Source organism: Linepithema humile, chromosome 3 (genome assembly GCF_040581485.1).
Source record: "Linepithema humile isolate Giens D197 chromosome 3, Lhum_UNIL_v1.0, whole genome shotgun sequence".
NCBI lineage: Eukaryota > Metazoa > Arthropoda > Insecta > Hymenoptera > Formicidae > Linepithema > Linepithema humile.
In genome coordinates, this window is record NC_090130.1 from 4,474,492 (window position 1) to 4,497,680 (window position 23,189).

The 23,189-nt window shown below is 36.4% G+C and overlaps 1 protein-coding gene and 1 long non-coding RNA gene across 2 annotated transcripts in view; one reads left to right on the plus strand and one right to left on the minus strand.

Annotated features, from left to right (window-relative positions):
- The window catches only part of LOC105676546 (acetylcholinesterase-like), a 111,539-nt gene extending 90,405 nt beyond the window's left edge, over positions 1-21,134 (minus strand). Inside the window, exons 1-2 of the mRNA XM_012374545.2 lie at positions 20,513-21,134; positions 15,818-17,296 (exon numbers count right to left, since the gene is read on the minus strand). Coding sequence (XP_012229968.1) covers positions 15,818-17,012 — 1,195 coding nt within the window. The 5' untranslated portion in view covers positions 17,013-17,296; positions 20,513-21,134. The remainder of the gene's footprint in view (positions 1-15,817; positions 17,297-20,512) is intronic.
- LOC105676547 (uncharacterized) lies at positions 1,178-3,618 on the plus strand. The gene is made up of 3 exons (XR_001101402.2): positions 1,178-1,527; positions 1,588-1,749; positions 3,327-3,618. It is a non-coding gene; the product is annotated as an uncharacterized lncRNA (long non-coding RNA).
- Positions 21,135-23,189: the final 2,055 nt, after the last annotated feature.

A 23,189-nucleotide genomic window follows, 5' to 3' on the forward strand; every position in this document is an offset into this window, starting at 1 on the left:
ATTTTCCATATAAGTACTCTTCGTTTAAACCATCGCAAAAAAAAGTATACAAATTTTCTTCTTCATTGGCTCATTACACTCTTAGGAATGTATGGCCCAATGCCAAAAAAATAAGACTGTACGAATAATTTTCAACACACCATAAATAAGCGTATAATTATTCACGCAATGTAATACTAAAATTTACTCACCAACCAAAGCCCCGCCGCTACGTTTTGTTGGTGATTGCTCCGTGATTGCTCCGAGTACACACTTTCCATTGCACTAATTGTCTCTACAATACGACCGCTCAAAATTCAATCAACACTCGCGACACTCGCAACACACACTCCCGATACACTCCCGAACGAATAAATAACACGAAACGCGACAATCGTGACTTTGCTCGACACGACCATTTCACTCCCGAGATACGTTTAAAAAGGTTTAAAAACGGAGACAACTTCGCTTTGATGCTCGATGATTCGGCGAATTCGACGAATATCCGATACGACGCGACGAGCTTGATTATATGCATGACGAAAGACTGGTAATCACCGCACGTTAATTAACATTCTACAACGATAGCCCGTCGTTGAATTCGACATTCTCGACATACGTTTAAACGTAAAATGCACTTCGACGAAGAAAAACAGGATAAAGTTCCGAAAGAGTCAACCCTCCGATTTTGCTGTCGATTGATATACTACTGTATTTTAGTGCGCTGATTACGAATATGATCATGAAAATTACTGACAAAGTCATGGAAAATTACTGACAAGGTCAGGAGGTTGACTCTTTCGAAACTTTACCCGAAAAACAAACGTGAAACGCAGGACGACACTCGTCCACATTTAACATTTTCGCAACGGCACGTTCGCAGTACTAGAAACTTATAAACTGAAAATCGAGTGGTAGGGATAAGCCCAATGCTGAAAACTATGTTTGTAGTTTACTCGTCACCACTAGAGGCGCTGTACATAGTAAATTTTAAAAACAAGCATCAATATTTGACTTATTGAACTATATAATATACTAAAAATGTACTTTAAAAGAATAAAAATGATCAATTATAGAAAAAAGAGAATAATATAAAACGAGAACGTTTATCTCTTTTACAAATTAAAAAAAGAATAGAATGAAAGAGAGATAGATATTCTCGATTATAAAGGCATCTTTTTTCAATCATGATCGTGATTTATTCAACTATATTATTTGATTGTTCAATGATTAAGCTCTATTCCCTCCACTGAAGTTTCCAGTCTGTATAGCTATGTACGCGGTTTACCACGTCGAATCAGCAAGCATCAATACGAAGTTGCTTCCATCTCAGGAATTTTTTAAACGTTTCTCAAGAGCGGGATATCGAAGTAGTAGAGCCAAGTTGTGAACAATCGTCATTGTTTTGCATTATTTATTGTTTCGAAAATGTACCATGTGTGTAACCGCGTGTCGCGAGTGTCAGATAAATAGACGGTCGTGTTGTAATCAATTAGTGTCACAAGTTCGAGACAACGCTGTATTAACGAAGTGCACGGCGATTGACTTGTGAGTATATGTTAAGGTTATGTTATGCGATAAATTATTCTCGTTTCTGTGTCAAACTAGGTATTGCTAAGAGGAAGCAAGTGTTCTTGCACACTTTCCTTAAAGAACTGTGACAGTTCTGGACCATTCCGCATTGCGCTGCAATTTCGACTGTATGTTAATGCTATTCCCGTGAGATATCCGAGGGCAAACGCAAGGCATGCACGAATCTCATTTATCGAGGTAAGATCAGTCGTAAATTTAGTGATTTAAACGTCATCGTATATTGTCGCGTAATTCCTCGTTTCGTGATATACGAATATTGCGTGTCGCGATGTATTGGCTTTACGCCTGAAAATCAGATGCATGCACGTAGTAGAAAAATCACGACAAAAGCCGCGCCTCGTTAAATCCCAATCTGATGTATCGTCTTGTTAAATGAGCGTCGTCTTTAAGAACTTGACAATCTTATAACAGCAATAACTATACGCTTATATCTACAAGCTCGTGTTGTTCAAGATGAATTCGATGCAATTAGTGCAAGACTGCGCGCTTGAAGCTATAAAGTGAACCAGCGCGCAAACTTTATACCTAGCTACTAGGTACATAAATTACAGTACATTATTATCTTGTCCATTGGATCGAAAAATCAGCAGCTTATTTAATTTACTTTCTTGAAAGTAATTATATCCATGCAATTTGTAAAAAATTCGTAAAATTATTCAGAAAAATCGATATTTAAAAGTATGCTTTATTTGTTTCATAAATATATATTTTGAATTTTATAATCTTACAAAATGTACGAAGGCTAAAGCAAAATTTTCGACACTTGTCTGTTTTTATTTATTTCTTTAATCAAAGCTTTATATAACATTACAACTATAATACGCTCATACAATTAACAAGTATTCACAAGTTTCATTAAAATTCTTAACTAGAGTACAATTTCTATTTACTTAATTTTTCTAATTAAAAATATTTACATTTTAAAGAGGTATTAATGCTCATGAAACAATTATTGTACTGTAGTTTGCAACAAAATTTTTTAATTTTGCACGCGTTAGAAAACTTTAACCAATTAAAAATGTATTCCGGATTGCACACACCAATATCATGTGTAAAATTTGAAGTGCTTCTCTTGCATGAGTATGACACATTCCAAAAGCTGCGAATATCAACCATGCGTTATTCACAATTCTCACTTGACAGCCTATTGTGCGAACACGTCGACTCCCCTTTGAGAAATGCTTTCCCTCTCGAGATCTCTTTTTCGAGAGGAAACAGAGATTGCTCAGTGCTTACATGAGAGACTCCTAGAACGTGGCAAAGCCTCATTAAAATTAGAATTTTCGAGTTGTTCCGTTTCAGACCGACGCTTGCAGCAACAGACAAAACTTCAATTTATCTAAAATCTATCTACGAAATAATCCGATGTACTTTAAGTAATTCTAACTAGTTTATTAATAAAAATAAAATAAAGCTTTGTGTATAATAATTCTGGTCCGATAGAATTATTAATTTTAATTTTTTTAAATTGGAAAATTATAACTTAGGCAAATCAGGCTTTTGGAATTACTCATTTAATATGCGTGTCTTTATGTTAAATGTAAGCAATTATTTTAAAAATTTGTCAATATTTAAAAGTATGAAAAATATGTGTAAAAGTATATGGAGTATCCTAATATACAAAGTATCCCAGACTAATCGTATTACCCTTTAATAACAGATTCCTGATCATTTGGAGAAAATCTTTTTACAAAAATAACTGCTACAATAGTTTTTAAATGCTCCAAATTATCTCAGAAATTTGCCAATTACAGGTGACACGATTTGTCTGAGACATCCTGACACTCAGATATTATCTGCAAAAAAGTTGGAAGATTTGATCTGCAAAGCATCTTTTGGGCGTCACGGCGCACAAACATGAGATCTGACGTCTTGAGACGTAAGTAGAACGAGGTACGTGTAGTCAGCCCAAGAAACGAGTGGGCGGAAGCGAGCGTAAGCGAAAGAAAGGAGATCGATGAAAGATACGACGAAATATGAGTCGTTTTCCCCTACGTTGCCATAAAAGTTTTTCGTTTTAGACATCTTTTATGTTATCAAAGGCCATCTTATACTAATCAAAGGCAATATCTACGTTTCACTAAGTATAAAATATTATTTTGGAAAAAGTATATCAATAGTCGAGGTGTTTAAAAGTAGAGATAAATTTAAAGATAGCGTCAGCAGAGCTACTATTTCTGTAACTTAATGTCTACTTAGAAGTTTTATCTATTTAGACCCAATTACACCTTGGTCTGAGACAACTTGAAAATTCTAATTTTAATGAAGCTTTGCCAACTTCTCTGGGAGAATCTCTGTAATGTAAGCAAGTATATAAGGAAATTATTCTAGGATTCAAATCAGAAGTTTATATGTATATCAAAATTTGCGTTTTTCGAAAATCAAAGTTTTTCTAAAAATAATTTATCTCTTCAATCTTGTAGCATATTTTTTTGTTGCTCTTTACTCTTCTGATTAATACAAATCGACATATCAATTTGTTTACAAATATGGTAGATTATTTTTTATTTATAACTAAAACGTTTTATAATTATTTCAATTATAATTATTTATAGCTAAAAGCGTTCTGTAATTTTAAAAAGCTGCGCGATATATATTTATACGGTTTTTTAATACAACTTTTTGGCTCATATTATAAATATATCCCGCAAGTTACATTTAAGTTGGAGACAGTGCATTCCAGTGATTTAATGCCGCCTCAAACAAAGCAAAACTATATTCGTATGAAAGATTGCTTCTGTAGTTCTTGTGCGAATGTTAAAACACGCGCCAGAACGATGACTGGGAAGCGGGCTGCTATAGAATGAAAACAGAACAAGAAAGGCAGCGGAAAGTCAAGTTGTCAGACGAATAAGACAAAATAGAAAGTCTGTAGAAACGTAACGAAATAAGGAGCGCTCTTTTAGTAGCATACGACAACTCGAAAAAACTCGTTTTAACAGAACGCGTAAGAGTACATTATTCGAGAAAACTAAAATTCTGCTTTGGAAACGGATTTTTCATAGTTATTTTATTTAGTTTATGTTTAGTTTTAAATGAATTGATGCGGATGTTATATGAAGTTTTTACGCTACATATTTTTATTTCAAAATTAAAGCATCTCTTCTCAGAAATGTTGTGTTCTGTTCTAGAAATTTTTCGAAAGAGGGAAAAGAATTTTTTATTACCATTCGGATTATTATATATATATATATTTTGATTCTTACAATAAATATAAAAGTATTATCACACTTAGAAATTTGATACAATATAATCTTTAGATGATCTTACGATGACATTATCCACAATTAGCAATTTAAAATAATATATTTAATGTAATATAAGTAACATTGTTGCAAAGAAATCACACATGTTCAAAACATCCGGAAAAATCGCGAAGAGATGATCGTATGCGTTGAAGCTCTGATATATAAAATTGATATATTCATACAGAGATATTTGTCTTAAATTTTTATATCATATAGCTCAGAATTCTTCCGACCCATTTTTTTTTAGAATTAACTTTCAAGTACCGTATCGAAGATTATCCTTTGAAGGGATAGAGCGTTATTTTTTACAGACCATCGCGCACGTCGATGGCGCGTACTGCTAGTATTTCGAGTTTTTTTCGTTTTACACATTTTTGATCGATTCACCAACACATAACGCCTGACGAGTCGCCGGGAACAACCTCAATTTTTTCGACTGGCTCGATCGGATCATCTCTGTTGCACGTCGACCAACTACCGTGGGTTGCAGAGGGGAAAAATGTTGCATAAAAACTCTGTTCCGTTTACAATAGCCGCGCGTTAATAAAGTTGCGGAGTGTCGAGAGGATTTAGAAAAATATGCGCACCACGTTGTCTGTGGGAATTATAAATTTCCGCGCGTATGGCGAATACAAATGCTCGTAAAACTTGACGCGTTGCATCCGACATTTGGCAAACACATATTCTGTTAAATATGTATGGTAATCAGTGCCATCAGTTTTAATCTTGTTAATAGATTTAATCATTTATTATTGTTATCTGTAAATAAGATCCGACATAATGTGCGGTGCATCTCTCTCTCGTTTTCATATCCACAAACATATTTCCTTACATTTTGTTTCATGCTGCACAAAAAGTAAATATACGAAGTCCTTCGCTATTCCAAAGGCAAGCAGTTCTCTTTTTTTCTTCATTTGCACGAGAAATCTGTAACCGCGAATATCTTTGACAGAATTATTTTTATATTACATTTCACACTACAAACGCATCCGGGACAAAGAGATTTTACGCGCGACATCTTACGCTTTCCAAAGGAAAAGGTTTTTTTTCATTCTCGCGGTATGGTCCACGGGTCGGAAACGTGAAACCTTGGCAAACGTAATTAACCACGATATACTTTCAACATAATTAAAATCACGAAACGCGTAAAGGAATTAGCTTAAAAGGCGCGTTGTATGCGCAACAGGGTATAATTAAGCGAATACTGTTTTTTAAAATATCTGTTATGACCTGCTTAATTATCCGTTTCATATATGTATATAACATACCCGCAATACAAAGCGACAGAGCTTCCATTTGGCAGCATCCAAATAATTAACAAAATCCCGTAATGGTGAAAACATTGTCGCCTGCTTCGATATTTCGTATCGCGCGGAAAACAAAATTGCGCCAGCCAGCGTAATTAACAAAACTATTATCCTTTCTGCGAAAAATACGATGTTTAATGAACTCCGGTGCTGTTCACATAACGGGGATTACAATATTGCTACGTGTATCGCAAACAATTTAACAACATTTTAGAATAATTTTTTTGAAGAAAATTTAAAAAAATTGTATGCGTTTAATTATTCAGTGTCTATACACATAAAGCTTTTTCTTTTAATTCAACCTCAATAGATGAAATAGAAAATAATGATTTATTTATGTATTAATTACTTTTCACTGCTGTCATTTTTTCATCAATTGCTTTGATCTTTTAAATATTTAGTTTGTCTTGTAAACACTTTATTTCATAAACATAAAAGAAACATAAAGAAAAAAAGAGAAATGCACCTTTTTCATATAATGTTGCATATAATGTTGGTTGCTATTTCAAAATAACAATAATATATTATTAAATTTATTAACGAAATAAACGCTTTAATTATCTACTTTAATTTAAATTAAATACTAAAATAATAGAATATACTTATTTATATTCAATGACTATTGTTTTAATTTGACACTATTGACGCTTGTTTACAAAAACTGTGGAAAAAACACGAAACAAATTCTATTACACGTTTGCAAACTAGTACAAAACTAGTACACTGCAAAATAAATATTAGGTAAATATGTGAGTTAAAAAAAAAGATGAACACGTGCCGCCTGCAGCACAGTGTGAAATTTACCTAATGTAGAAGAATAGAATATTTTACACTTTCTTTCTTTTTTGATAAAGTAGATGAAAGTAATGCAAAAACCTGACAGAACTCGAAACATTTTATTTCTTTTACATTAAATGCATTTTGCTTTAACAGAACTTTCGATTTCAAATTACCAAGCTATTGAACGTTAAAAATGGAAAAGTTGCAACAAACGATGCGACTCCGATATTTTTCTATAAAAAGTTTCCGTTTTACGTACAAAACGTATAAAGAATCAGCTCTTTTAATATTTCATGCGATTTATTCTTTATACAACGTTCATAAGTAAATATTTAATCGATCGTATTTTACTTGTAAATCTTCCGCAACAAGCGACCGATATTATTCGGAACGTGCAAACGTTAACTTACAATTTCTGATATCCCGGTCACGACATCGCTTAACACACCGACGCGGTATAATTCGTACGTGTGGGTCGGAAAAAATAATAGGTACCTCAGCTACACGTGCGTTTATCGCTATCTCGTGCACCGCAGACACAAGAAGCGCACCGAGCAAGAAAAATATTTTTACTGCACCGGGGGTTAGCACACCACATACACAGACACACACATACACACACGCTCTTGCTGTGACGCAACTATTATGCAACAGTAGTCTCGTTAAGACCACGCGAAGTATGCCACTTCCACTTTATCACACTGACCCACCCCTGTTTCCCCAATGAACAATTTTATTCTTTTCGCGCAAAGTTCTTCCATTTTATCGAAGAAATTATACATTGTGCCTTATCAATTAATCTCCCAACATGCGACTTTTGATAGCTCGGAAAATTAAAAGTCAACACGACAATCGGATTGTCGTAAATTTCTAAGTCAATAAATCTGCCATAAATATTAAAATTTGTTAACGCGACATCTGCGCTAACTCTCATTAGTTTTTCTCAGGCTCTATATCTTTCGGAAACATATATGTAAGCGCGTTGCTAATAGTTCACTTTTAAAAGTCTCACAATACCAAAGGAATTAAGTTACAATAGTAAAATAGAAAACTTATGTTTTTCGGAATTGGGAATTAAAATCTGATATAAAATTTGGTATTAAAACGAGATTCTCGGTATTTGAATAACCGTTTTCCATTAAAAGAGAACAATTTTCCCTCTTTAAAAGGAAGAGCAATTGAACATGGCCGTGGCTTAATATCATCGAATTTCAAATTAACCGGAACGAACAGACAAAGGGGATACTTTGGTTTCGGGCGTTGCCCCGACGCAATGCTTAATCAAAGTGGCTTACGCAAATTAATTTATGCCTACGCACGTTCATGGTAATCATAGCCCACGCAAAACTCGGTTCAGGTATACATATGCCTGGGATGCTCGTATAACGACTTCGGCTTACGCGCACGGTGCATTCAGGTGATTAAACTGGCCGTAAGGTATTTTCCAGATAAGGGGAGAAACGGAAAAAACCGACACTCTGATAATTATACCGATCTGTGAGCACATCGACCTCATCATGAAAAAAGGGGGAAAAAAGAGAGAGTAATCACGGACTTTTACACGTGCATCTGCATTATGCGATGGATGATTAAAAGATTAAATAGTGATGAATTTTCTGGAAAAAAACGTGTTATTAATTGCCAGTTTTTTCCGACATCTGACGTTAATTAGTCGTTTCAATTTTACATTTATTTGTTTAGACATTTATATCACTTCTCAAATTTACCATCAGCAGCTTAATACGGATTAAATCGGAGAAAATAAATTTATACAGTTTAAATATTCTGTATAAAATTGCTCGCATTGTAACTTGTAACGCGATATATGCTTTTGATACACAAACATACTGAATGAAAAGGGTATAAATTTTATACGATAACAAATACCATTTTCCACAAATTCTCATGAGCATAAAATAAAAGCATATAACCATAAAAGCTGATATCTATTATGTTATGAAACATTTACATTTTTATCTGTTACAAAACATATTTTATATTATTATAAAAATAAATAACATTTATTGTGCATTTTACTAGCCTAAAAAATTAAGAAATAAAAATATAAACGATTAATTTTTCAAATTAATTATATTATTTTGTATGTTTTAATTAATTATTTATATAGTATGATAAATATACAACATAATATTGTATAAATATGGTAAATATTTGATTTGATAGATTTAAACATTTACACTTCATAGGATTGTGTACATATATTGTGCTCAAAATTATCTCAGAAATGTCAAAGTTATATTACAACTTCATGAATCTCGACTCTCTGTGCTTTCAATGTGGAGGGAATTTTTACAGTCAAATGGAGATAATTTTCGCGCTTAATGACTTAATCTCGGACATAGTTGACTAGAAATCGACATTGACTAAAACTCACATTTGACTCGCAAATGATAACACATTCCGGCCGCGTGAGTCCATTTCGTAACAACATAATGACTTTCGACACGAAGGCAAATAATTACACGACCACGTCGACTTATTGCAGAGAAAGCTACATTTAAGAACATTTTACAATGACAAAATTGGGACCACACCAATAATAATGTGGAATTATTTCAATTTTTAAGTTTTTGGGAGAACTATAAAATTAGTTAGAACTGTGAAGTTTGATGCTCTCCGAAAAAACTCAACGCATTATGCGTTCTATTTATAGGTGATATTTGTTTACAGTTGATATTTTAATGCAGTTAACATTAAAGAAGAAAGTACAAATCGGAATATAAATGGACTAGATAGTTAAAATCCAATTAAAAGGTGATAAAATTTTTGATTAGAAAAATATAAAAATGTGTGAGTGGATAAATTTTATAATTTATGTTTATATTATTTATGTGCACTAAAACTTAAAATATATCAAGACAATTTACACAATACATATCTAAGTTAGTCGATCAAATTTTATTTTATAATTTTTAAAGTTTAAAGTTAAGCTTCTCTATAATTCGCAATCGACGTACGAAACTTTCGTGTGTTCGTCGCGAAACGATAAATCGAAAACGCAGGATGCGAATATCGCAGGAAATATCGTCGTGCAGTCGTGGAAACGCTAATCGAAAAAGAAATTGTCAAACTTCCGTATTTTTTCTTCTTATTCTTTTTTTTTCCTCCCTCATTTTCTCTTTTGCACTGTCTCTCCACGTACTTCACATTCGCCTCATGAGAAAACGAATGCAAGCCATTCAAGATACCATTCAATGAATTCTAATATAGACACATTTAATGGAAGAAGCATGATTCCTGTAATAATAGATCAATGCATTGTATGCATCTTTTGTTTTTCCTTCATTTTTTTACTGTAACGTCGTATCACAATCAGACAAATATGAAATAATCGAAGAACACAAGAAGAAGCACGAAGAAAAGTTAGAAAAAAAAAATACTGAAGTTTGATTGTAATTTTAACATTTGATGTGTGTCATCGCAATTATGTACACATTTAGATAGCAAACAAATAATTAAACTCACCACCAAATATCGCAGTATTTGCTTTATCTGATGCAAATCCCACCTTAGTTCTGTCGAAAGTGATGAGTACATTATTTGTTCATTATCCAGATATACGTAATCGTGATTACACACATATACACAATCACAATTAAGTACAACGTATAATTAATAGCGAACCTGGACACCGATATTTCCCACGAGATTTTGCGTTTAAAAAATTAAAAATAACAATTAGCGAGACCATCGTTGCCCGGATACATATCATTAATCAATTAACCCGGCCTTAACCCAGTGATGAAATGCATTTTTGTCTCTTTTCAATTGTCTACTGTTTTAAAGCGGAACAGACAAGTGAAAATGTTCAATAAAGAACAGGACGTACAACGTGTCTATTCGATGGACACAACGTGTCCGTAAGGTATTTGTTATTGAGTGTGCATTGGCGAGACTATCAAGTCTGACTATCAAGCTTGGCATTATCGAGCGGTGTCAATCATTACTGACATCATTACTTTTAAATTGCCTTACTGATTTTGTGAGAATGTCATTATGAAAAATGGAAGAAGTAAAATAATACTTTTCATATTAGCTTCCAGAATTTTGTGCTTTGTACAAGATATTTCGTATTTAGTAGGCGTAATTTGACACATTAAAAGATTTTGTACAAATGTAAATCGCGAAGAGTGGATGAAAAAAGACTTTTTTATTACTTTAAATTACTCGTGTTTACGGTACCAACACTTTCGTCTATTTTCGTACGAGAAACATGGCTAAAAAAATGCATTCCTCGCGGTTGCTTGGTTCGCCTGCACTTTGAGAAGCAAGCTCTGGAGAACAGGATGGGTGGTAGGAGCGCAGTTTGTATGTTCACTGTATAAATATATACTTAACAATCTGGAGCAACGCGAGATCCATGCAGATCTCTTTTAGTGCCATCCGGGAAAAAACAACACAGCTTTTTCGCAAAGATTCGCTTCTTTTGCCACGTGCCGCGAAACATTTTGTCGTAACAATGTAACCGGTGTTTTTTTTTTTTTATCTTTGTTGATGGTCGATACGCGCAAAAACACCGTGAGACCTGACCCGAACATAAAGCGAAGTGCCGTTTTGCCCGCGAGCACTAAAGCGCGGCACATAAATCTACGAGCTATCGCGCGGATGCACATGTAAGCGTCACTATACTTAGGCGCACGCACTGCGCCAAAGTATAGCTATAAGTCGTACGTGCCACGTAGTCCGTAAACCGTGAGAGGTTTCGAGTGAGAGTCCATTTTGTTTAACAAGAATTACATCTTGATGCAACAGATGCCGAGTTATGTCATAATTATGAAATTAACATCAGGTCTCAGCGTAAATTGCAGATCCGTGTCGTCAGTTCCTTCCGACGCGCGATGACAGTAATAGCATTTCGCTGTCACGGGTTTGATAAATTACTCATTCGACTGTACTTGACACTCGTCATTTCACGTCATCAAATTATGTAGGGAACACGACGATATCGGTGGACACTGTTGATCAAGAGTGAGGAGAGTAAAAAATGCGTTATAAAAACACAGTATTAATAGCGTTTATCAATATCTTAATTAACGAAATGCATCACTTGTAATATCGGGAACTGGACAAGTTAGTTGATAATTTTATATCTTCCAATTATCCCAAATATGCATAAAAGATAACATCAAATTGCTGCTCTCGTTATCGTCAGCGACATTTCTCGATAATTAAATAAAAGTATTGGCAAACGTAGTTAATAGAATACGTTTATTGGGTGATCAGTCAAATAAATCTTCAAAATCACAGAGTAAATTGATAAATGCAATTATATGTATATATAATTGAGTCAATTAGTTTACTCTGCAGTTCCAACAATTTATTTGAATGATATCATATAATGTTATATAAAAATACAAATTTTTATAAATTTATAATAGTTCAAACTATGGTTAAATTTTCGTAACATTTCGTGCGCTATGTATTTTTTTACATTATCGCACACTGATTTAAGGTTTAAGATAAAATTTTTTACAATTTAAAAAATTATAAACTATATGTGCGTGAAAAGAAGGTTTGTTCTTTGTTAGATAACTTCCAATTTTCTCAAGAATTCGATTCTTTACTTTTAATTTACTGATAAACGTCTACAAAATGAAAGATATTTGTTCCATGCCAGTCTAGCAGAAGCTATCTACCGTTTCAATATATCACTTTGTGAGTTATGCTTTTATCACAAATATTTTATTACAAAACACAGATTATACTCTTATCTCTAATATCTTATTGGAACGCTTCAAATATTATTCCGATTATATCTGTGTCAATATTTGTAATTAATCACTTTAATATAAAGTGAAAAATAGGATTAAGAATCAGCAGAAGATAGGGGGGTGGATGCGATAGGCATTTAATTGCCATGATGCACTCAAGCGTAAAACAGCTATTAATGATCCCTTCATCACTTTCGGCTCTACGATATCGCTGTACGTATCAGAGATCGGAGGGCGAACAATCTCTAGTTCAAGAACGTTGCTTAATCCTCAGAAATCCGCACTGAGATTCAGTGAGATTTCGCTAATCCGACAGAATATATTTTAATCATAGCTTCTTCAACAAAATTTTTATAGGAAAGTTTTTGTAAAAAAGCCATCTTTCATCGCAACTTTTATTCTTCAATATTGTAACACCGTGATAATTAAACGTCAGATTAAAACTTACTTTGAAATAAAGTCCGTTTGATATTAATTAAATAATAAGGTTTCATGACTGATTAAATCCTTGAAGTTTAATTTGCTCAAGTGTTTTTAATTTTTAATGTTGGCTTATAAAAAATTAAAGTTATTATTTCTCACTAACTATCAAAATAATTATCAATTAGATATTTCTCAATAATGGGAAACCATTTTTGCTTTTTTTCAGTCTTATAAAATTTTTTGTTCACACTTATTCATTAAAAAAGTTAATTATTGTTCTACAATCAATTATCACGTATTTAAATGATTACCATTCAAATTAAAATTATTTAATTATTTCGGATGAAAGATTCGGTCATGAAATGTTCATCTAACAACGTTAATCAATTCGAGAAGTTAAACGAAACGCTGGGGCAAACGGACCGACGTGCTTAAATAATGTGATTGCGGCAACGTTCTGCGTAATATGTCGCGTAAAATACGGATTTCCTGTTCGCTGTAACAGTTCGTTGTAATAGCACCAATCATCCGCTAAAATGTCCTTAATTAAACCTCTTCATGTCGCGATCGAGCTCTGACCCCGGCAAAAATTACACTGCTTTTCCTTCTTTCGTCCACTCAGCAAGCGTATTCTATCCTCGGTCCGCCGTTGCCAGGAACCTGTTGCCGATACTGGACTGATACGTGCGAAATTCAATCCAATTTCAGCAATAGCCCCGGCGCTCTATCCTTGGTCCGCTCGCGCTATTTAATCCACTCTTACTTATCTGTTTTTAATTGATTAAAAATTACCACCGTCCCTCAGGTGCGTGCAAATCAATTCGAGCAACGTAGAATCTCGGTATCTCTCTCCCCTTCTTTCTCTCTCTCTCTCTTTCTTTTTCTCTCTCTCTCTCTCTCTCTCTCTCTCTCTCGCTCTCGCTCGCTCTTCCCCTCCCATTCACCCATCGAAAGGACTATAAATAAAAGGAATCGTGCGCGGCAGCGGTGGCTCGCAGTCAATACCAAAGTTTGATTAACCGATTTAGCGAGAGCAGACTTGGTTATATTTTGAATTAAACTCGCGCTGAACGTGTATGCGTGTGTGCGCGCGGTCTCCGCAGACAATGCCGATTTATCACCGCGCCGCGGCATTTGCATGCCTCGATAGATGCGCCAGCAACAGAGAGCGCCTGGATAATCAAACATAAGTTAACGATCCTGCGTGGGAAGTAATATGGCCATTAAATCAACATTCTAGTGTTGAAAATAATAAAAGCACACGGTATCGCGCTGTATAAATTTTTATTAGATTGCTGAAATATTGCTCGGTGTGATGATTCCTACTGAAACGCCGCTATATTAATAACAGTGAATTTAGACGTTACGTAAATTGCGATAGAATTTCAGATGTAGCTAAATTTTATTTCTGGCTCGCTTTTGTCTGTGTTTGCTCTATAATTTTATCATCCATTTTATCACCTTCCTTTCCGCGGTCGTAAGTATGAGCTCCGCACACCTTCAATATGAGACGTATCTCTCACGAGAACGTCGAGTGTACAATTTTGAACTGAATGAACATCATTAGTGCGCGAGCAGAACATTGCGCTCCGCGTACTAATTAAAGGTAACATACTAATAATTCTCCTCGCCGATGAAAAAGCATCTGGATCAGGCTGGAGACGTAATATACCTACATGCCGTTTCGCTATTGGCCATTTAATCGATATATGCCAGAAGCGTCGGTTGGCCGCGACATAAACAGGCCTTTATCATTACGCGATTCTATCTGGAATGATCCAATTTGGCTATTTATATCATCATTAAGCGGCAAAAGAACGCCATTTCAAAGTTCGAAAATCTCTGATAATCCTAAAGAACAGCGTGTTTGCTGTTTATAAAGTTTGATGTTATTTTGCTTTGGACGATTCTTACTATAACGGAGATAACCACGTTTGCTAACTGCTGTAATCTTTGCATAGATCCTTTTTTTCTCGCTATTTTACGGTCGTAAGATCATCGCGAGGAGCATGCGCGCCGAAAGTGAGCAGATTCGAATAATCGCGAATCAACTTCGAGATGCAATTAAGAGAGCTGGCGAGGCTGGGGGCATTTGATTGATGCCATTCATATAAATCGAAAATTAATATCTGTATAAATTCTGGGTCAATGAGATAATGTAACGGGTTTCCAAACTTTTATCTTTTTTTTTTTTCGGGGAAAATTTAAGAAAAATTTTTCTACGAGAAAACTTTTTTAATATACAAAAAGTCAGATAATATTTACACAGATTAAGTTTCAAAGATGTGAATTGATTTTTCAGTCAATGCGAAGAATCTTGGAAAACAATTTTATTCCGAAATTGATATGCGATATGGTACTATTTATCATATATATCTTTTAGAAAAATGCCTCTTTTTTAGATTAGAATCTGACGTGAGAAGAAAAATCGCGTCGAAAGATAAATCTGGCTTCCTACGAGCCGTCATATATAAATCCCTATTTCCACATCGTAAACTGAGTCATATCGGGCGGCGCGCTATTGAATTCTCGTCGACATGCTGAAATAATCGTAACTGGAAAAGATCTTTCGATTCTGCCTTTCCGATAGCATTCGGAAGAATCCGAAGTGGAAGGACATATTTTCATTTGCAAAAAGCCGGTTGCACAGCCCGGCTTAACCGCGCGCGGTCGGCCGTAAACCGCGTCGGCAATAATTCCGCCGTAAAGCAACACACACTCTCGCAACACAAGTTAACATCGGCAGTGCCCCTACCTTCGTCCTCGTTATTTCCAATCAGGATCTCGGTCTCATCGAAATCCGTCTCCCTGACCAAATCCAGCGGATCCTTGGGCAGGAAGACGCCGTCGATGGTGGGCGCCGACGGGAAGCCGAGGATGCCCCAGTAACTGTTCCACTGCTGCACGGAGAGGGTTTTCGCGTCCACCGACCTCATGCATGCCATAACTCGCGCCGGATTCTCCTGCAGCATCGTCGAGTTGCATCCGCAATCGTCCACCAGCACACGCGCCACCTCGTTCGCCTTCTCGCCGGTCATGTAGCTCCACGGGGCGTTAAGGGTGCCGCTCTGCAGGATACCGCGGCGCACGAGACCCCGCGTGACCGGCGAGATTAGATGCAGGGACACCGAGCTACCACCCGCGGACTCGCCGAATATCGTGATCAGATTGGGATCGCCGCCGAAGACGCGCGCGTTGTCGCGCAGCCACCTGAGCGCCATTGCCTGATCCCAGAGACCCATGTTGCCCGGCGCCTCCTCGCTATTGGTGAAGTGCTGATTGAGATACAGAAAGCCGAAGGCACCGACGCGATAATTTATCGACACGATGATCGCGCTGCTGGCCGCCGCCATGAAGTCGGCGTCGTAGACGTCGAGGGTGGCGGTGCCGCTCATGAAACCGCCGCCGTAGATCCACACCAGCATCGCCATGCCGTCGTCGTTCGCCACCGGCACCACATTCTTATGGCGTATCCGTAACTTCTGCGGCACCCAGATGTTGAGGTAGAGACAGTCCTCGGAGATGTTGGTGTTCGGATTCCACATCTCCTCGCCCTCGAAGCCGGGGAAGTACTCGTAGCGCTCCTGATAACAGCTGTTGGGCAGCGTGGTGGCGTTCAGTGTCCCGTGCCAGTATTCGATCGGCAGCGGCTTGCGGAACCGCAGCGGCCCGATCGGCGGTTTCGCGAACGGCACCCCGTAGAACACGTGTACCTCGCGGTCGAGCACCGTGCGGGAGAGACCGCGCATGAAGCCGCTGGTAGTCTCCACTATGGGACTGTCGTCGTAGCCGTGGTTGTTGCCGTTGCCACCGTTGCCGCTGCCGCCGTTCTGGCCATCCTGGCCGTGCTGGCCGTTGGCGACGTTCGCTCGCGTGATGCACGCGCTGTGCAGGCTGAGGCACAGCAGCAGCAGCAGCAACGAGGACGGACAATTCATCCAAGAACTCATTGTCGGGCTAGGATATTCTTGTCGCACTCGATAGGTCCAACGATCGCTCAACGGTCGCTCGCTGATCGGCCGATCAGTTTCGCGTGGTGTCTCTTTTCGACGCAGAAGCGGAAGCGGCTACTTGCCCATCAGTGCTCGCAGCCGGTGCCGCATGAGCGTCTCCGCGCGCGGAAATAAATTCGTTGAGTTTTCACTCGGCTCGCGTCGAGTCCGTCAGGATTTCGCTCGTTCCGGGTGTCGTCCGTCGCAATATATCCCGTCGTTGTCGCGTTCGCCGTCGCTGTCTAGAGAGATACACGGGAAAGGAGTTTCCTCTTCTTACGCATGCGGCGTATCGGGTGCGATCGGGAGGATCGCGAGGCGGGGCCGGCGGGTGATTCTTTGGCGAAAAGTAAGACGATTTTGAGGGATTGAGTTCCCGTAGGTGGATCGTCGATCTTGCGCAAGTTACACTCAATGCACTTTGCGTGCTGCTTTTTAGCGGCAAGGAAAACTTCGCCACTTTGCGAAAAGCCACCGGTGCTCTTTGTGTTTTCACCGTACTCCAATGTATCTGTATTTGATATCGATTTTTAAAGTGACTTTTGCAATTCGTTATTAGGTACGAATAGAGTTAATAAAATTTTAGTCGCTTAATTTGTCTAAAGACTGGCATCAAAATGCGTTTTGCACGATATTGAAAAAGCTTCGCAACTGTACGATCGATAATTATGTTGTTTTTTGAATTTAACTCGTAACTTCTGCACGATGATTCAAAACGTGAAGTAAACAAGATAAAATGTAAACTTATTCTTTCATATAATTAATATAATGAAACAGTAAGACTTAAATATTGTTGTAAAAAGAAAAGTATAAAGTTTTTGCTTATTAAAAAGCTACAAGAGAACTTTATTCCTTCAAAATACTCTACTTTTCGCTAAAAAAAGTCTTTTCGTTAAAAAAATTTCTTTTACGATTGTACTGCTCATTGGGGTGACGCGCGTTCGTTCTAAAAATATGCACGATCAATTTTGTCAAGTCAATTTTTTATTATTATCTTCATTACTCTGATCGAAGGGAGAAAATGATCAATGATGATGATGGATATTGAACCGGCAGGTTTCTGTGCGCTCTTTTTTAAGATATTATGTTGGAAGTGGGACACTTCATAAAAAGGGCGGTCATACGTTAGATTCCGCGGATTATGTCTCCAGTATGTTATAATGATATATGTCCTTTTGCTACGAAACTTTTATAGGTCATTGAAAGATAATACGCGCGTAAAAGATTTAGAATTGTCATAAAGCGTTTCCCATGAGCAGCGTATCTATCGAGAGAGACTCAACAAGTTAGCGAGTGGAAGGCCAGCATTTGCGCGGTGGGACGCCAAGTTCGCTCTGTCAAATGCCCTAAGCCTATTTAAAAAAAAAAAAAAGAAAAAGAGGAAACGGAATGAACTTTGTCAAGCAAGCTGATTCTTTGAGAATGAGTTTCTGATAGGAGATAGCGTGACAACGATATAAGCAAGCTTGTTGCAATTACATTGATGGTTATTAAAATAAAATTTCTCGTGACTAAATGATAATCATTATCACGTAACGTGAAGTTATTTCATACCGTTAATTACTGTTGAGTATAATGCACAATTATTCTTTATGAGAAAATAATAATTATTACACGCGATGCGAAATTATTCCGTGCAAATAAATGATTATTATTATCATGTGTAATATAAAATTATTTCTTGCGATTAGGTTATAATTTTCTTGTCGCATGTGATAATAAATTACTTTTCGCGATGAAACGATCGTTATTGTCACGCGATTAAAACTTATTTTTTATTCAAGTCTAGCTTCACCAAATTTGATTAATCGACAATTTTAATTTTCCCGCATACTTGGTGGAATTAAGATTCAAAAAAGGTAGAAAATAATTTAGTTAATTCAATGCTAAATCAGCGTTTGTGAAACCGATCATAAACGCTTCGGTTACTAATCACATGATTTACATTCAACGCTGATAATTGCATTCCTACTTCAGCTCTCCGATTATCGTATTACATGACCGTTTGCGTCGCACGCTAATAATTCCGTATTTGGCGAAACGGTTTCTACTTCCGACTGTAGTATCCGCCATAAACCGCAATGCCGGAATACCGCACGGTGTCGATTGCAATAATGCAGTTCGCCACGAATCATTATTAAAGCTTCATGAACCGAAAGTAGGATCCCTCGACGTTGCATGTGTACTGTTAGCCTATTAAACATCTACTACTCACTATATTATTTAGAATATGGAATTCAGCACCCGTGGCTTATTATCAAAAGACGTCACTTAGTTGGCATTAAAATGTGAACTCTCATCTCGACAAAAGTATAAGAAAATGTTTCTTTCTTGAAAGAGGATTAGTTTGAACTTTTCTTCAATTCGTAAATGCGTGTTAGTTTGTCAGAAGTAACTACTTGAATTGATTTTTTCTCAGCAGCAGTATAATGCATCTTTAGAAAGCTAGAAAGAATGATTTATTTTTTATTCTTCACTCTAAAATCCAATTGTCTAAAATAATTATCTAACACTATGTTATAGGAATCGTCGTTTCCTCTTTTCCATAAATTAGGAACGACCTATTTTCCATCCAAACCATGATTTTATTCCAATCGCAGTTATTCGAGTAACAATTCGGCAATAAAATGGCTTTCCCTTTTATTCTTGAATAAAAGCATCTCTGATAATCCTTGTCTTTTTCGTGATATTCTTTATAATATTATAAAATCTTATAAAAATACGTGGTCTTCCATTTAAAAATTCAAAACAATAAAATAATTCAAATATATAAATTTCGAAATATTTGTTACAACTTATTGCTTATTTAATATTAAAAATTTTTAATACAAATAAAATTTAATTTATACTATTTTTTATCATGTTATCGTAAGCTTCACAAATACGAATCATTTTGATGTGGATAGATTAGAATAATTACATAATTTTAGATAATTTGTATAGAACAATGCATAGTTTTCTTATATTTTTGTAAAAAAATGGCAGAATGACATCAAATTTCAGTGTTATTTCACATTTCTGCCTTCTTTTCAACGTTTTAATACATATTTTTCATCACAAAGAAAAACATTTCCGAATAATATTGCTTCGAACATAAAGACACGTTCTCTGCTTACGATAATGAGCTTTATCCAAACTCAATGTAGAATTTTTCACCGTAAAATTGCAATTGTAATGACAAAAACCATTCTTTTGCGCAGTTAGGAACTGCGTCTCCTCAGATGCCCTATGTTTCATTCTTCTCTACCTCTCAAGTCCAATTGTCCAAAATAGTTATCTAACACTAATTATCTAACATGTTATAGGAATCGTCGTTTCCTCTTTTCACCATAAATTAGGAGCGAACTACTTCCCATCGAAACCACGACTTCTCAAACAGCCAATTTCCACTCTCTAACGCGATCACCCTTGCCGCGATCCTCCCAATCCTTTTTCATCTTTCCTTTCTCCTTTCCCACCTTCGTTTCTTCGAAACTCACTCCAATCTTCCCTCCCATACACACTCCTATGCACAATACACACGCACGCGTACCGGATGTAGAGTTTCACCTCTCGAAATCTCTCTTCCTCGTCCCCCCCTCTTCTCACCCCCCCTAAAAATGTAACGTTCTTAGAGGTGACTTCGCGCCACTCCACGCAAGACGGTGCACCTGCTCTCCTTTTTTATCTCTTGACGATGACCCTTGTTAAGAAATAACGATCCTCGATTTTACGATTCCGGCGGGCTGCCACAAAGAGCGCACCACATATACATGGACACAATTGTCACGCGGCGGCCGGCGTGCCGCGTTGCACGGGGTCGACTGATCGAGGAGGCAGAAATGGAGGTGGTGCTGATGGTGGTGGCGGTGCCGGTGGGTGGTGGTGGTGCTGGTGGTGGCGGCGGCGCACGCCTCGCGCATAAGCCGCGCGCTCATATCTACAAGCGACCCAATCTTCAAACGTTGTCCTTGCTCTTCTTCCTCTTCCCCTCTATCTCTTCATTGTCCGTCTTACTCGATCTGACTCTCTCTCTCTCTCTCTCTCTCTCTCTCTTTCTCTTCCTCTTCCACCTTCTCCCTCATTTTCCCTCGCTGTTTCGTTCGTACGCCCACGTCGGTTCCACCTACGGTATCTCTACTCCAGCTTTATCCTTTGGTCCTTAATCACTTGAGCGCAATCACGGGGAAGCGCTGAATGCCGGTACCGCGAAGAAATCGTCGTCGTTTCTTCCTGTTTCGATAAGGAGCGTCGACGAGCTTCGCTCCGACCCGTCGGATCGGAGATCGAGACGGCAGATCGAGAACAGCTCGGGTTAACTGTTGCCGAGAGTACGTTCGCGCGGGAGGTTGTGCTTCGTGCTCTATCCGCTCTGTGACATGTGATACGCTACTAAAGGTTTCGCGTCTCACCGCTGTGATCTGATTCTCGAGACGAGAAGCTCGAACATTGACAAATGTCAGCCGCACTGTTTTTTTTTTGCAAATTGATTTCAATCTTCACAGTGAAATAAATGAATAATCGCTGCGACGAATTTAATTTCGTGAAATAGCACAATGCATCAATAATGATTAGTATTTCACTTATCACTTTTTAACGAGCTTTTGGTGATTTTTTTTAAATTTCGTAAATTTAGATTTTATCAATAGTAATTTCGAATTATAACAGCAAACATTTTTTTGTTCTTTTTTTACTGGAATATTAGTAATTGATTAAATGTCTACAACTGCTAAATTTAATGTTCTAAGCTTTATTCTTATATGTACATGATTTTTCCAACTTAGCTACGAAAATAAGAATAAAGATAAGTAAATATTAATTTTGTAATTGTTAATATTTGTTAAATTTATTATTTTTGACGAGTTATCTGATTGCAAGATTAATATTCAAAATTTTTAATTAAATATTAAAGAAACAATTTTTTTTTACTGCAAACGTGAAATTTGAACCGCCTTTTAATTCATAATATAATTTTATCGCGCTTAACTGATATTTGATTTCTATTCTTTTATTGTCGCATTTCCATTGTCACGAATAAGCGTAAAACCATTCTCGTATTTCTACAGTATCGAAATTTGAATCCGTGGAAATCATATCGATACGAAACGTTTCACGTTTTCATCGCATTGATCAAATTTATATTGTTCACGATCTCGTGACGAAAATATAATATATCTGTAAACGCAAAATAGCGAGTATTTTTCCTCATATCTCTATCATTAAACTGTTCTTCCCTGATGCTATAATTACGTGAATATGATAACAATGTTTAGAAAATAATAAAATTAAAATAGATTTCTGATACACTGACGAGATAATATTCCCTAATAAAATGAAATAATAAAATGTTTTCCAACTATTTTGATATTTATTTATGTGTTTATAAAATATTCTTTTGAGATTATGAAAATACTTTATCGAAAAGTAATTTACTCGGAAATATTTTGTGTGACTAAGCATTTTCGGTTTGGATGAAATCAATGCTTGATTTTAATAACTTATTGTTTACATTTTCTGTCCCAATTTATGCAATCTCTGTATTGTGATTGTAGATCCAATATAATGAAAATTGTACGAGCCAATTACAATTGCTCGTGTTACATTCGAAAAGTGCTTTATAGCTCTACTTTATTTATTATTTTAAGAAATGTCAGGATCCGTACTTGTAGGATTTGTCCATTCCGGTTGCAATAATTTACCGTAAACCCTAAATAACTTAATTATTACCCGGAGATTACAGCCGCGAGAGTAGCAAGGAGAAGCAATTATCTGGAAGGGGATTACCTAGAATTTCGTTTTAGCCTTTTACCAATATTATAGTCTTTATGCGATAACCACAACATCGCTGTTTTAATTACGATCTAAACGAACTATTTTATTTTTGACGATGAGACCCAATTATTTGTACCGTTCGCTAAAAAAATATATCGATAAGTTGATCATAATATACGATTAATATTTATGCCTTTGTATCGCAATGTAAATTTTATATCTTGTGATCGATTCACGTACATAAATTTTATATCTTGTGATCGATTCACGTACATAAATTTTGTCACACGTCATGTCTTTTACATTAAAAACATGTCTGACAAGTATAATAGCTTTTCAAACTTCCAGCAATCTTATAAACTCTTTAATAGTTATAAATAACAC